The sequence below is a fragment of the Anomaloglossus baeobatrachus genome, chromosome 2, assembly GCF_048569485.1.
Source record: "Anomaloglossus baeobatrachus isolate aAnoBae1 chromosome 2, aAnoBae1.hap1, whole genome shotgun sequence".
NCBI classification, from domain to species: domain Eukaryota; kingdom Metazoa; phylum Chordata; class Amphibia; order Anura; family Aromobatidae; genus Anomaloglossus; species Anomaloglossus baeobatrachus.
In genome coordinates, this window is record NC_134354.1 from 674,345,451 (window position 1) to 674,363,168 (window position 17,718).

The 17,718-nt window shown below is 46.8% G+C and overlaps 1 protein-coding gene across 1 annotated transcript in view; it reads right to left on the reverse strand.

Annotated features, from left to right (window-relative positions):
* The window catches only part of DIP2B (disco interacting protein 2 homolog B), a 324,894-nt gene that overhangs the window by 13,767 nt on the left and 293,409 nt on the right, over positions 1 to 17,718 (reverse strand). Inside the window, exons 34-35 of the mRNA XM_075333901.1 lie at positions 12,827 to 12,884; positions 9,899 to 9,973 (exon numbers count right to left, since the gene is read on the reverse strand). Of these exons, the coding sequence (XP_075190016.1) occupies positions 9,899 to 9,973; positions 12,827 to 12,884 (133 nt within the window). The remainder of the gene's footprint in view (positions 1 to 9,898; positions 9,974 to 12,826; positions 12,885 to 17,718) is intronic.

Consider the following 17,718-nt stretch of genomic DNA (forward strand, 5'->3'; position numbering starts at 1 on the left):
TGTTTTCCTCAGAAGGGTCCGATGTGAATCTATGTTCGAGCACTCTATTTTGGGTGGCCAGTTCCTTCTCCTCTCTGGCCGCCTGTTTCTTGATATAAGAGATAGAGGAGTGACAGCATCCCCTCAAATACGCCTTGAGCGCGTCCCAATAGGCCGAGTGATTCTCTTCCACGGAGTTCATTTCCGTGTATGCCCTGAGCTGATCAGGAATCCTATCATTGATACCAAAGAGTGAAAGCCACCAAGGGTTAATCTTCCGTGACAGTTTACGAGATTTACATCCTTCCCATTTAATGCTTACAAATACCGGGGAGTGATCTGATACTGATCTGGGGAGATGACATACTGATTGTATATGGGCACAGACTCTTTCATTTCCACAAATGTAATCAATTCGAGATAATGAGTTTTTCCCTGGAGTATAACATGTATATTCTCTCAGTACTGGGTTAAAAAACCGCCACATGTCGCACCATCCCACCTCCTGTAAGAATGCACTCAGTCTAGTTTGTATCGTGGGGGAGATCGGGACCTGTCGGGTGTTGAATCTATCCAGTCCTGTGTTATTAATCAAATTGAAGTCCCCCATGCAGAGCACCAAGGCTTGTGGGAATTGTGAGGCAAACTTAGCTGCCTCATACAGAATCGAGATTCCCATCGCAGGGGGGATGTATATGGCTAAGATCACTATCATAACCCCATCGATGTGAGCCTGAATAAACACATACCTCCCATCATTATCCTTTATCATCTTACCCGGGTCCCACCGCAGAGCTTTATGAATTAGTACAGATACTCCCCTAGAATATGAGGAATGAACAGAGTGAGCTGCCCATTGAACCCAAGGCTTCTGAAGCACTCTAGTGGTTTCCAACAATAAATGGGTCTCTTGTAAACATACAATCTGAGCTTTGGATCTTTTGATATGGGCGAATACTGCCGCCCGTTTCCTGGATGTGCCCAGTCCCCTGACATTCCATGTCATCAAGCTTAAAGCCATTGAAAGATACCACTTGCTGAATTGCTAGGAAAATGTCAAAAACTTAACCTACAGTAGAACTTGGGTAAACGTACCCTTAAATACAAACTATCGGTTGCGCACACACAGCCGATAAGAACTGGTCCAGTAGTGTGACCAGGAGAGATTTTCCCTAGCAACGACTAGGGTGAACCAACGTGGCTAGATGGTGTACTTGGTACGGGGGTGTCCTCAAACAAGGACTTAAGCTTCTCCTGCAGTCCAATAAATGAATTACCCTGCAGCATAGCCTTTAATCGTGCATAAGTGAAAGGACCAAGAATAGATGGGGATAGAAGTAAGAGAGAAAAAGAAGAGGATAGAAAAAGAGGGGGAGGGGAGAAGAGGAGGGAAGAGGAAAAAAAAAAAAAAAAAGGGGAGGGGGGTGAGGAGGAAAAAAGAAAAAAGGGTAGGGGAGAGAAAGAGAGAGGGGAGAAATTGAAATAAGGGTTAGAGGAGGGGGGCGAGAAAGAGAATATAGAGATATGAGGAGGAGAAAAAGTGACTGAGGGCAAACTGGGAGGAACTGGGGGGAAAGAGAGGAAGGGAGAAGAGGGAGGCTGGAGAAAAGAGCAGGGGGAGACTGAAGGTAGAAGGAGAATAAGAGAACAAGAAGGGAGTAGGGGGGTGAGATGAAAGGGAATGAGGGATTAAGCTGATAAGGGGGGGAGGGGGAAGGAAGAAGTGGGAGTGTGAAGGAAATAAGAGAAGAGTTTGCAGGTAACCTTAGGCTATAAGTTATTATGACGTATGGTAACCTTAGAAACTTAGTATAGCTCTAAAAAACAAAATTCAACATTATGAACTTAAGTGCGTTGCCAAATACTGCGAGCCCAGAGTAAAGTCCCAATTTGGATCCAAAAAAATACAGGATAAAACAAGATCGCATGAAAGAGTTCAGGGTGCCGCAACAGCGGTCTGGCCCATGTCCCGTCTGATGTCAACTCGATCCGGTCCCATCAGCGACGAGTAATCCGAAGCTCAAACTGGGCTAAACAATGATCACGGGGAACGTAGGACCCGTCACATTCAAAGGTGCGACCCAAAGCTACCCACTCTCGAGGAGGGCCAAACCTGGAAACCGGCTCAATGGAGGACCAATAATAGGTGCATCCGGAAACTCACATGCCTCCGGGGGGGTCACAAGCGCACCAGCGCATCCCGATGAGTTCATCAGCTTCTCAACGAACTGGAACCAGAAGATCAGGACGTGAACGCAATTGCGAACCCGTGCCCCGCTCCACTCACATGCCAGGAGGGAAGAAACAAACAAAAATATTTCGCGCCTTCAGTATCAAGGGACGCCGAGTACCTGCGTAGGATGATCCTAAAACGATCATAACAGCGATCTCAGACACTATGTCCCAAGGATTAGAATCGCATTACCGACCTCACGCCAAAGAAGATGAAATAAGTGAATCAGAACCGCGACGCCATCACGACAACGACCCTCCAGGCAGGGCCGGCTCCAGGCTTTTGTGGGCCCTGGGCGAAAGAGTCCCGGTGGGCCCCATCCACACGCAGACACACACATACGTACACATACATATACATATACATATTTAAAGACAAACTCACAAAAAGACGTATAGAACTGACATATCTATACAGTCATATACACTGACATACATAGATACACATCATACATGCATACAGACACACACAACACAACTCTGCTAGATACATACATACATACATACATACACACATAGCTCTGCTACATACATACACACATAGCTCTGCTACATACATACACACATAGCTCTGCTACATACATACACACATAGCTCTGCTACATACATACACACATAGCTCTGCTGCATACATACACACAGCTCTGCTGGATACATACACACATAGCTCTGCTACATACATACATACACACAGCTCTGCTGGATACATACACACATAGCTCTGCTACATACATACATACACACAGCTCTGCTGGATACATACACACATAGCTCTCCTACATACATACATACAGCTCTGCTACATACATACACACATAGCTCTACTACTTACATACACACATAGCTCTGCTACATACATACACACATAGCTCTGCTACATACATACACACATATCTCTGCTACATACATACACACATAGCTCTGCTACATACATACACACATAGCTCTGCTACATACATACATACACACAGCTCTGCTGGATACATACACACATAGCTCTCCTACATACATACATACATACAGCTCTGCTACATACATACACACATAGCTCTACTACTTACATACACACATAGCTCTGCTACATACATACACACATAGCTCTGCTACATACATACACACATATCTCTGCTACATACATACACACATAGCTCTGCTACATACATACACACAGCTCTGCTGGATACATACACACATAGCTCTGCTACATACATACACACATAGCTCTGCTACATACATACACACATAGCTCTGCTACATACATACACACATAGCTCTGCTACATACATACACACATAGCTCTGCTACATACAGACACACAGCTCTGCTGGATACATACACACATAGCTCTGCTACATACATACACACAGCTCTGCTGGATACATACACACATAGCTCTGCTACATACATACATACACACAGATCTGCTGGATACATACACACATAGCTCTGCTACATACATACATACACAGCTCTGCTGGATACATACACACATAGCTCTGCTACATACATACACACAGCTCTGCTGGATACATACACACATAGCTCTCCTACATACATACATACACACAGCTCTGCTACATACATACACACATAGCTCTACTACATACATACACACATAGCTCTGCTACATACATACACACATAGCTCTGCTACATACATACACACATAGCTCTGCTACATACATACACACATAGCTCTGCTACATACATACACACATAGCTCTGCTACATACATACACACATAGCTCTGCTACATACATACACACATAGCTCTGCTACATACATACACACATAGCTCTGCTACATACATACACACATAGCTCTGCTGCATACATACACACAGCTCTGCTGGATACATACACACATAGCTCTGCTACATACATACATACACACAGCTCTGCTGGATACATACACACATAGCTCTGCTACATACATACATACACACAGCTCTGCTGGATACATACACACATAGCTCTCCTACATACATACATACAGCTCTGCTACATACATACACACATAGCTCTACTACTTACATACACACATAGCTCTGCTACATACATACACACATAGCTCTGCTACATACATACACACATAGCTCTGCTACATACATACACACATAGCTCTGCTACATACATACACACATAGCTCTGCTACATACATACACACATAGCTCTGCTACATACATACACACATAGCTCTGCTACATACATACACACAGCTCTGCTGGATACATACACACATAGCTCTGCTACATACATACACACATAGCTCTGCTACATACATACACACATAGCTCTGCTACATACATACACACATAGCTCTGCTACATACATACACACATAGCTCTGCTACATACATACATACACACAGCTCTGCTGGATACATACACACATAGCTCTGCTACATACATACACACAGCTCTGCTACATACATACACACATAGCTCTACTACATACATACATAGCTCTGCTACATACATACACACATAGCTCTGCTACATACATACACACATAGCTCTGCTACATACATACACACATAGCTCTGCTACATACATACACACATAGCTCTGCTACATACATACACACATAGCTCTGCTACATACATACACACATAGCTCTGCTACATACATACACACAGCTCTGCTGGATACATACACACATAGCTCTGCTACATACATACATACACACAGCTCTGCTGGATACATACACACATAGCTCTGCTACATACATACACACAGATCTGCTGGATACATACACACATAGCTCTGCTACATACATACATACACAGCTCTGCTGGATACATACACACATAGCTCTGCTACATACATACACACAGCTCTGCTGGATACATACATACATAGCTCTCCTACATACATACATACACACAGCTCTGCTACATACATACACACACAGCTCTGCTACATACATACACACATAGCTCTGCTACATACATACACACATAGCTCTGCTACATACATACACACATAGCTCTGCTACATACATACACACATAGCTCTGCTACATACATACACACATAGCTCTGCTACATACATACACACATAGCTCTGCTACATACATACACACATAGCTCTGCTGGATACATACACACATAGCTCTGCTACATACATACACACATAGCTCTGCTACATACATACACACATAGCTCTGCTACATACATACACACATAGCTCTGCTACATACATACACACAGCTCTGATGGATACATACACACATAGCTCTGCTACATACATACACACAGCTCTGCTGGATACATACACACATAGCTCTCCTACATACATACATACACACAGCTCTGCTACATACATACACACATAGCTCTACTACATACATACACACATAGCTCTGCTACATACATACACACATAGCTCTGCTACATACATACACACATAGCTATGCTACATACATACACACATAGCTCTGCTACATACATACACACATAGCTCTGCTACATACATACACACATAGCTCTGCTACATACATACACACATAGCTCTGCTGGATACATACACACATAGCTCTGCTACATACATACACACATAGCTCTGCTACATACATACACACATAGCTCTGCTACATACATACACACATAGCTCTGCTACATACATACACACATAGCTCTGCTACATACATACATACACACAGATCTGCTGGATACATACACACATAGCTCTGCTACATACATACATACACAGCTCTGCTGGATACATACACACATAGCTCTGCTACATACATACACACAGCTCTGCTGGATACATACACACATAGCTCTCCTACATACATACATACACACAGCTCTGCTACATACATACACACATAGCTCTGCTACATACATACACACATAGCTCTGCTACATACATACACACATAGCTCTGCTACATACATACACACATAGCTCTGCTACATACATACACACATAGCTCTGCTACATACATACACACATAGCTCTGCTACATACATACACACATAGCTCTGCTACATACATACACACATAGCTCTGCTACATACATACACACATAGCTCTGCTACATACATACACACATAGCTCTGCTGCATACATACACACAGCTCTGCTGGATACATACACACATAGCTCTGCTACATACATACATACACACAGCTCTGCTGGATACATACACACATAGCTCTGCTACATACATACATACACACAGCTCTGCTGGATACATACACACATAGCTCTCCTACATACATACAGCTCTGCTACATACATACACACATAGCTCTACTACTTACATACACACATAGCTCTGCTACATACATACACACATAGCTCTGCTACATACATACACACATAGCTCTGCTACATACATACACACATAGCTCTGCTACATACATACACACATAGCTCTGCTACATACATACACACATAGCTCTGCTACATACATACACACATAGCTCTGCTGGATACATACACACATAGCTCTGCTACATACATACACACATAGCTCTGCTACATACATACACACATAGCTCTGCTACATACATACACACATAGCTCTGCTACATACATACACACATAGCTCTGCTACATACATACACACATAGCTCTGCTACATACATACATACACACAGCTCTGCTGGATACATACACACATAGCTCTGCTACATACATACACACAGCTCTGCTACATACATACACACATAGCTCTACTACATACATACATAGCTCTGCTACATACATACACACATAGCTCTGCTACATACATACACACATAGCTCTGCTACATACATACACACATAGCTCTGCTACATACATACACACATAGCTCTGCTACATACATACACACATAGCTCTGCTACATACATACACACATAGCTCTGCTACATACATACACACAGCTCTGCTGGATACATACACACATAGCTCTGCTACATACATACATACACACAGCTCTGCTGGATACATACACACATAGCTCTGCTACATACATACACACAGATCTGCTGGATACATACACACATAGCTCTGCTACATACATACATACACAGCTCTGCTGGATACATACACACATAGCTCTGCTACATACATACACACAGCTCTGCTGGATACATACATACATAGCTCTCCTACATACATACATACACACAGCTCTGCTACATACATACACACACAGCTCTGCTACATACATACACACATAGCTCTGCTACATACATACACACATAGCTCTGCTACATACATACACACATAGCTCTGCTACATACATACACACATAGCTCTGCTACATACATACACACATAGCTCTGCTACATACATACACACATAGCTCTGCTACATACATACACACATAGCTCTGCTGGATACATACACACATAGCTCTGCTACATACATACACACATAGCTCTGCTACATACATACACACATAGCTCTGCTACATACATACACACATAGCTCTGCTACATACATACACACAGCTCTGATGGATACATACACACATAGCTCTGCTACATACATACACACAGCTCTGCTGGATACATACACACATAGCTCTCCTACATACATACATACACACAGCTCTGCTACATACATACACACATAGCTCTACTACATACATACACACATAGCTCTGCTACATACATACACACATAGCTCTGCTACATACATACACACATAGCTCTGCTACATACATACACACATAGCTCTGCTACATACATACACACATAGCTCTGCTACATACATACACACATAGCTCTGCTACATACATACACACATAGCTCTGCTGGATACATACACACATAGCTCTGCTACATACATACACACATAGCTCTGCTACATACATACACACATAGCTCTGCTACATACATACACACATAGCTCTGCTACATACATACACACATAGCTCTGCTACATACATACACACATAGCTCTGCTACATACATACACACATAGCTCTGCTACATACATACACACATAGCTCTGCTACATACATACAGACACACACGTGGCTCGGAGGGGCCCACACACGCAGCTCTGGGGGGCCCACACACAGCTCCAGGGGCCAGCACATACAGCACCAGGAAGGGGGGGCAGGGCATACACCTAAGGGGGGAGAAGCCCATACAGCTCACCAGGACCCATAAATCGGGGGGTGGGGAGGGCACATACCGCTCAGGTCACGGTGGAGAGGGGGCCCACACAGCGGTGGAGAGGGGGCCCACACAGCGCCGGAGGGACGCGCTGTGCTGGGGGTCGCTGGCTGGCACTGCAACTCCTTCATCTGTGGGACTGAGCAGGCCAGTCGGTAGCTCCGCCCACAGATGAAGTTCAAACCAGGAAGTCTGCGCGCCTTAAAGGGACGGCGCGGCAGATTCCTGCCGAGGACTGCGGTCCCCGGAACTCGGCCCGGGGGCAGCAGAACTAAGGCGAGGGGGCCCCGGCCAAGGGGCACCAGAACTGACGAGGCCGAGTGGGCCCCCCCGGCTCTCCAGGGCCCCGGCATTTGCCTGGGTATGCCGCGTGCTGACGCCGGCCCTGCCTCCAGGCATCGCCCGTGACTGTAACGCATCAGCGCTTCCTCTTCAGTGTGTTGATCCAGTCATCCGCTTCCGCAGGAGAAGTAAAGAACAGGGATCGCTCTTGATGAACCACTCTGAGACGGGCTGGGAAGATCATGGAGTAAGCAATTTGGTGTTCTCTAAGGCGTTTTTTCACCTGAATGAAGGATGCCCTCGTTTTCTGGAGAGACGCAGAGAAGTCAGGGAAGATCAATATGGGAGTGTTGTTGTGTAAGATCGGGCCCTTGCGTCGCGCCGCACCAAGGATCGCATCTCTATCCCTGCTGCTCAACAGTCGGGCCAGGAGGGGTCTAGGCTGCGCTCCTGGGGGAGGAGGTCTGGCCGGTACCCGGTGGGCTCTTTCTATGGCGAATGCCGCTGACAGTGTCGCATCAGGGAAAGTTTCGGAGAGCCATGTTTCCATGAACTTAAATGGGTCGCTCCCTTCTGCCCTCTCCGGCATCCCTAGGATTCTTAAATTATTGCGACGCGGGCGATTTTCCAGATCATCAGCCCTCTGCGCCCAGTTGTTTGCCGCGCTTTCCAAAGAGGACAATCTGCCCGGTGTCGCTCTTGCGTCGTCTTCCAGCGTGGAGATCCGCTGCTCCGTCTCCTTTACCCGCTCTCTTAGGTTTTGCAAATCCAGCCTGAGGAGACCCACATCGATCTTAACCTCCTCGATTTTACCCGTCAACGACACTTTTGAATCCTGGATCGCTGCAAGTAATTGCGAAGTAACTTGCTGTAAGGTTAGCTCCTGCGATTCCTTGGATCTGGCCTCCATGCTCTTCTCCTCCTCCGCCTCACTGGTTTCCCGCTCTGCCTGTTTGCCGGCGCCATCTTGCTGGGAGTCTCGGGCAAACTTCTTCAGCTTCTCAGCCGCCGCAGCACTGCGACCTCTACTCATGGTACCGATCAGAATGCTCACCGCACCACAGGTAATCCGGAGGTGTATTTAGGCACCAATTTCGGCAGGATTAATAGTATATATCAGCGTTGGACTGCGGAGCTGCTCTCAGATGCGACCGCTCATGCTGCCTGCTGGCCACGCCCCTCGGCGACTTGTTTTTTAATCGCTTTAAATTGTATTTCAGAATAAAGAATTCCAGAATCCTTAGTAATCATACATACGTCATCAATTTCATAGTGAGCACCTACCTCACCAAGATGGGAATCTCCCAGGGGTCCTTTGGTCTCTGGATTAACAATAATCACTGTGACTCCAGGTAAGATCTAAGACAAAGACGGTAATAGAATGAATGACCAAAGTAATAGATACAGAAACAAAGTACTAAAGGCAGATACAGACCAGGAGGCCTAGTCGGTCGACACCTAATACGTATACACGTTAGCTGGAAGTCTGCTCTAAGATCCAAAAAATGTTTTAAATGAAAATAACATTTTGCATAATACGTTGATTGTTTCTCCATTTCGTTTCAGATTAAGGCCTTGTGCGCACTAGGCGTTTTTGCCGCGTTTTTAGCGGCGTTTTTTACCGCGTTTTTGTGCTGAAAACGCAGTGACATTGCTTCCCCAGCAATGTCAATGGGTTTTCATAAGTGCTGTCCGCACACAGCGTTTTTTTTAGCTGCGTTTTTGTGGTGACCACAAAAACGCAGCATGTCAATTATTTCTGCATTTTCCACTGCGTTTTTCACTCATTGAATTCAATGAGATGTTAAAAACGCAATGAAAAACGCATATAGCCGCGTTTCTATGACTAAAAACGCAGCTATAAACGCAAGGGGTGGGCACTACAGTGACATGTACAGGAAGAGGATTCCTTCTGTTGGTAAACACAGAAGCATGAATCCTCCCGGTACCGTCACCGCTGCTTCCACCTCCCGTCCTGTGCATGTCAGCTCCGTGCGGCGCCATGTCTGGGCGGGAGGTGGAGGCAGCGGCGAAAACCAAAGTGAACAGTAGAAAAAAAAAATGTCATATATACTCACCTGTCTGCAGGGTCCCGGTGCCATGCCCGCTCCCAGCTCCTCCCGGTACCGCCGCTCTGGCTGTGTGCAGTCTCCCCGGGGCAGGACCTTGCTTGCAGGACCTGGCGGTGGATCACCTGATGCAGTCACCTGACGCATCAGCTGATCGCGGTGTCGCCGGCTTTTTCGCGCCCGGCCGGCTTTTTCGCGCCTGGCCGGCTATCAGCTGATCCTGCTGTCAGGGGACTTCATCAGCTGATTACCGGCAGCTCCTGCTGTGATCGGACGGGATCAGACTCCTGTCCAATCGATCGCTCCAGGAGCTGCCGGTAATCAGCACAGCACATAAGTGAGTATTATTTTTTTTTTTTTTCTACTGATGCATCAGCTGATTGTATAACCGGCTTTTATACAATCAGCTGATGTGTGATGGGATTCAGGCACTTGATCCTGACACATCATCTGATCGCTTTGCCTTCCAGCAAACCGATCAGATGATATTGGATCCGGATTGGACGGCGCGGGACCCTAACCCAGGATTACTGCGGAGGGGGGTTTATTTCAATAAAGATGGAGTCACTAATTGTGTTGTGTTTGATTTCTAATAAAAATATTTTTCTGTGTGTTGTGTTTTTTTTTTATCATTACTAGAAATTCATGGTGGCCATGTCTAATATTGGCGTGACACCATGAATTTCGGGCTTAGGGCTAGCTGATAATATACAGCTAGCCCTAACTCCATTATTACCTAGCTAGCCACCCGGCTTCAGGGCAGCTGGAAGAGTTGGATACAGCGCCAGAAGATGGCGCTTCTATGAAAGCGCCATTTTCTGGGGTGGCTGCGGACTGCAATTCGCAGTGGGGGTGCCCAGAAAGCATGGGCACCCTGCACTGTGGATTCCAATCCCCAGCTACCTAGTTGTACCCGGCTGGACTCAAAAATTAGGCGAAGCCCGTGTCATTTTTTTTTTTTTAATTATTTCATGAAATAATTAAAAAAAAAAGGGCTTCTCTATATTTTTGGTTCCCAGCCGGGTACAAATAGGCAGCTGGGGGTTGGGGGCAGCCCGTACCTGCCTGCTGTACCCGGCTAGCATACAAAAATATGGCGAAGCCCATGTCATTTTTTTTTTCTTTTTGGGCAAAAAACTGCATACAGTCCTGGATGGAGGCTGCTGAGCCTTGTAGTTCTGCAGCTGCTGTCTGCTCTCCTGCATACACTAGTGAATGGAGGATGCTGAGACTTTTAGTTCTGCAGCTGCTGTCTGCTCTCCTGCATACACTAGTGAATGGAGGATGCTGAGACTTGTACTTCTGCAGCTGCTGTCTGCTCTCCTGCATACACTAGTGAATGGAGGATGCTGAGACTTGTAGTTCTGCAGCTGCTGTCTGCTCTCCTGTATACACTAGTGAATGGAGGATGCTGAGACTTGTAGTTCTGCAGCTGCTGTCTGCTCTCCTGCATACACTAGTTCTGCAGCTGTCTGCTCTCCTGCATACAATGAACATTTTGAAGAAGGAAATGACATCAGACCTTTTTTTTTTTATCAACAATCTTTAATGGCATTGTGCACTGATTAAAAACGCAGTGAGCAAAAAACGCACCAAATCGCGACAAAAACGCATGCGTTTTTGCCGCGTTTTTTAGCCGCGGGTGCGTTTTTTTAGACAAAAACGCACATAAAAATGCAGCGTGAAAAAAACGCCTAGTGCGCACATACCCTAAACCTTTCCCATCTCTTATGTTGACCATACACATCTACTAGATATGTGATCCCAACAGTTTTCATAGGACTGGTCAGTCATCTAATCTGTATTGGGGCATCCAGACTCTTCCCTGACAACAGATGTCCAGAGAGACAAGGATTGGGCTACTAAATCTAATCTGCCCAATCCTTTTGTTCCAGCCAAGATGAGCCCCTTACTTCCTTCTTCCTACTGAGAAACCTTGCACGTGTTTGGCTGACAATGACCTAACGTGTTTGGCCAGCCTAAATGGCTACATACATTAAGAATACACCTGTCCTTTAACACAGCTTATTAAATGGGCCACATGTTATTTAGATTGGATGAGATAATTGACTTCATGAGTATGCAAATGCACATTGTAAAAGATAGATGAAGCAGACATTATGGTCATGGTCAAGAGTCTTACCTTTCCAGACTCCAGGAGAAGCAAACTCTGAGGAGACCCTCTCTCCACCAAGCGTACCCTTAAGATTGAAAAGAAACATAATGGTGAATACATTACTTATTGACCTATTGAACTCAAATGAAAAGAAATTTGGATAGCGGATAAAAACATACATTATATTAATATACAATATATAATATACATTGCCTTGAAAAAGTATTCAGTGAACGTGTCCATGTTACATCCACAAACTTAAATGTATTTTATTGGGAAATACATGGTTTTATAAATATTTTAAAAATATAAATCTGGAAATTGTGACATGCATTGGTATTCAGCACCTGTAGTGTGATACTACTAAAAATCCTACTTAACCAATTACCTCCATAAGTCACCTAATTAGTAAATTGAGTCCATCTATGTGTAATGTATTCTCAGAATAACTACAGATGTTCTGTGAAGACCTCAGTGGTTTGTTGGAGAACATTAGGGATCAAACATCATAAAAACCAAGGAACACACCAGACAGAACAGGGATAACGTTGTGGAGAAGAGTAAAGCAGGGCTAGGTTATAAAAAATAGCCTAAGTTCTGAATGTCTCACAGAGCACTGTTCAATTCATTATCCATAAATGGAAAGAGTACGGTACAACTACAAACCTACAAGAGATGGCCGTTAACCTAAACGGACATCTTAGCAAGACCACCACTAATTAGAAAAGCAGCCAAAAGGTCTATGATCACTCCTGAGGAGCTGCAGAGATCCACAGCTCAGGTGGGGGAAAACTGTCCATAGGACAAGTATTAGTCATATATTCCACCAATCTAGCCTTTACTGAAGAGTGGCAAGAAAGACATTTTTGAAAGCAAGTCATAAGAAGTCCTGCAGTTTGCAAAAGGCCATGTATAAGACACAGCTAGCATGTGGAAGAAGGTGCTCTGGTCAAATGAGCCCAAATTGAACTTTCTGGGCTAACTGCAAAACGCTATGCGTGGTGGAAAACTAACCCTGTACATCACCCTGGAAACACCATCCCCACCATCAAACATGGTGGTGGCAGCATCATACTGTCGGGAGACTTTTCTTCAACAGGGACAGGAAATCTGGTCAGAATTCTTGGGAACATAGATGGAGCTAAATACAGGACAATCCTGGAGAACAACTGGTTAGATACTGCAAAAGGTTTAAGATTGGGGCATAGGTTCACCTTCCAGCAAAACAATGGCCCTAAAGATACGGCAAGAGCAACAATGCATGGTTTAGATTAAAGCATATTCATATGTGTGTGAATGGTCCAGTGACAGACCAATGTTAAATCCCATTGAGAATCTGTGGCAAAACTTAAAAATTGCTGTTCAGATGCCTCCATCCAATCTCACTGAGCTACAGCTAGTTTGCAAAGAAAAAAAGAGAATTTTGTTTACTTACCGTAAATTCTTTTTCTTATAGTTCCGTAATGGGAGACCCAGACCATGGGTGTATAGCTTCTGCCTCCGGAGGACACACAAAGTACTACACTAAAAAGTGCAGCTCCTCCCTCCTAGCATATACACCCCCTGGATAACCAAATATAGCCAGTTTAGTGCAAAAGCTGAAGGAGGACAGCCACCCACAAGTAGAGATAGAGCAAAAAACCGGAACAACCGGAGCCTCTGTCTACAACAACAGCCGGTGAAAACACACGGAACAAGAAAACTGCCAACAGGGAGGGTGCTGGGTCTCCCATTACGGAACTATAAGAAAAAGAATTTACGGTAAGTAAACAAAATTCTCTTTTTCTTCATCGTTCCTTATGGGAGACCCAGACCATGGGACGTCTCAAAGCAGTCCATGGGTGAGAATAAACAGAAAACTGAGAAGTAGGCGAAACCTAACTTCACAAATGGGCGACAGCCGCCTGAAGGATGCGTCTGCCCAAGCTCGCATCTGCCGAAGCATGAGCATGCACTTGGTAGTGCTTCGAAAAGGTATGCAGACTAGACCAAGTGGCAGCCTGACAGACCTGCTGAGCCGTAGCCTGGTGCCGGAAAGCCCAAGAGGCACCGACCGCTCTGGTCGAGTGTGCCTTGATCCCCGGCGGGGGAGGCACCTGAGAACACTGGTAGGCATCGGAGATGGCCGACCTAATCCAACGAGCTAGGGTCGGCTTAGAAGCCGAGAGGGCCTTGCGCCTACCTGAGGTCAGCACAAAAAGAGAGGTGCACCGCCTAAGAGCAGCGGTGCGAGACACATAGATCCGGAGCGCCCGCACCAGATCCAGAGTATGCAACGCTTTTTCAAAGCGATGAACAGGAGCCGGACAAAGGGAAGGCAGGGAAATATCCTGGTTAAGGTGGAAAGGAGATACCACCTTAGGAAGAAAGTCCGGAGTCGGACGGAGAACCACCTTGTCCTGATGAAACTCCAAAAAAGGTGACTCCGAAGAGAGAGCAGCCAAATCAGAGACTCTCCTGAGGGAGGTTATGGCCACTAGAAAGACCACTTTCTGTGAAAGACGAGACAAAGAAACCTCCCTAAGTGGCTCAAAAGGGGGTTTCTGCAAGGCCGTGAGGACCAGATTAAGGTCCCAGGGATCCAAAGGACGCCGGTAAGGCGGAATGATGTGAGATGCGCCCTGCATGAAGGTGCGCACCTGAGCCAGTCCGGCGATACGCCGCTGGAACAAAACTGACAGAGCCGAGACCTGACCCTTGAGGGAAGGGAGGGATAGTCCTAGCTGCAGACCGGACTGTAAAAAGGACAGAAGGGTCGGCAGGGAAAAAGGCCAAGGAGCATGGCCGGAAGAGCGACACCAGGACAGGAAGATTCTCCAGGTCCTGTGATATATCTTGGCCGAGGAAGACTTCCGAGCCCGAGTCATAGTGGAGATGACTTCAGGAGGGATACCAGAAGTCGTCAAGATCCAGGACTCAAAAGCCACGCCGTCAATCTGAGAGCCGCAGAATTCTGGCGGAAAAACGGACCTTGTGAGAGAAGGTCTGGACGGTCCGGAAGATGCCACGGCACCTCTACGGACAGGTGGAGCAGGTCTGGATACCAAGCTCGCCTGGGCCAGTCTGGAGCAATGAGGATGACCCGACGGTCCTCCATTCTGATCTTGCGCAGGACTCTGGGCAAGAGAGCTAGAGGGGGAAACACGTAAGACAGACGAAACTGGGACCAATCCTGAACCAGCGCGTCCGCTGCAAAGGCCTGAGGATCGTGGGAGCGAGCCACGTAAACCGGAACCTTGTTGTTGTGCCGGGATGCCATTAGGTCCACTTCCGGAGTGCCCCACTTGCGGCAGATTGTCCGAAACACTGCCGGATGCAGAGCCCACTCGCCGCTGTCCACGGTCTGACGGCTGAGATAATCTGCCTCCCAGTTTTCCACGCCTGGGATGTGGACTGCGGATATGGTGGACTTGGAGTCCTCCATCCACTGAAGGATGCGTTGAACCTCCAACATTGCCAGGCGGCTGCGTGTCCCGCCTTGGTGATTGATGTAGGCAACTGCTGTCGCGTTGTCTGACTGGACTCGAATGTGCTTGCCCGCCAACAGATGGTGAAAGGCTAAGAGAGCTAGAAGCACAGCTCTGATTTCCAGCACATTGATAGAGAGGGCTGATTGGGACTGAGTTCAAGTGCCCTGCGCTCTGTGGTGGAGATATACTGCTCCCCAGCCGACTAGACTGGCATCCGTGGTGAGGATCATCCAGGACGGGGCCAGGAAGGAACGTCCCTGAGACAGAGAGAGGGGCCGAAGCCACCACTGAAGGGAGCCCCTGGTCTATGGCGACAGAGCCACCAACCTGTGCAAGGAGTAAGTCCGCTTGTCCCAACAGCGGAGAATATCCAGCTGCAGGGGACGCAGATGGAACTGGGCAAAGGGAACAGCTTCCATTGACGCCACCATCTGACCCAGCACCTGCATTAGGTGCCTGATGGAGTGACGGCGAGACCTCAGTAAAGAGCGCACCGCCAGATGGAGGGACTGCTGTTTGACTAAGGGCAGCTTTACAAGTGCCGGCAAAGTCTCGAACTGCATCCCTAGGTACGTGAGACTCTGGGTCGGAGTCAAAGTGGACTTGGGTAGATTGACAAGCCACCCGAACTGGACTAGAGTGGCGAGAGTGAGCGAGACACTCCGCTGACAGTCTGCACTGGATGAAGCCTTGACTAGAAGGTCGTCCAGGTAAGGAATCACTGCCAACCCCTGGAGGTGCAGAACCGCAACCACTGCTGCCATGATTTTGGTGAATACTCGAGGGGCTGTGGCTAACCCAAATGGGAGAGCCACGAATTGGAAATGTTCCTCTCCGATTGCAAAACGTAGCCAACGCTGGTGTGAAACTGCAATTGGCACATGCAGATAGGCATCTCTGATGTCGATGGATGCTAGGAAATCTCCTTGGGTCATTGAGGCAATGACTGATCGCAGAGACTCCATGCAAAAATGCCGCACCTGAACATGCTTGTTGAGAAGCTTGAGATCCAGGATGGGCCGGAAGGAACTGTCCTTTTTGGGGACTAGGAAGAAATTTGAGTAGAAACCTCTGAACCGTTCCCGGGCGGGAACCGGTACAATTACTCCATTGGCCTGCAAGGATGCCACGGCCTGCGAGAAGGCGGCGGCCTTGGAGCAGGGGGGAGTGGACAGAAAAAATCTGTTTGGTGGGCTGGAAGAAAATTCTATCCTGTAGCCGTGGGATATGATATCCCGCACCCACTGATCGGAGACGTGTTGAAACCACACGTCGCCAAAGTGGGAGAGCCTGCCACCGACCAAGGACGTTGCTGGCGCGGCCAGATAGTCAAGAGGAGGCTGCCTTAGTGGCAGCGGCTCCTGCGGACTTCTGAGGACGCGGCTTCGTGCGCCAGCTGGGTTTTCGGTCCTTGGCTGAGTTAGTGGACGAGGCCGAGGGCTTAGAGGA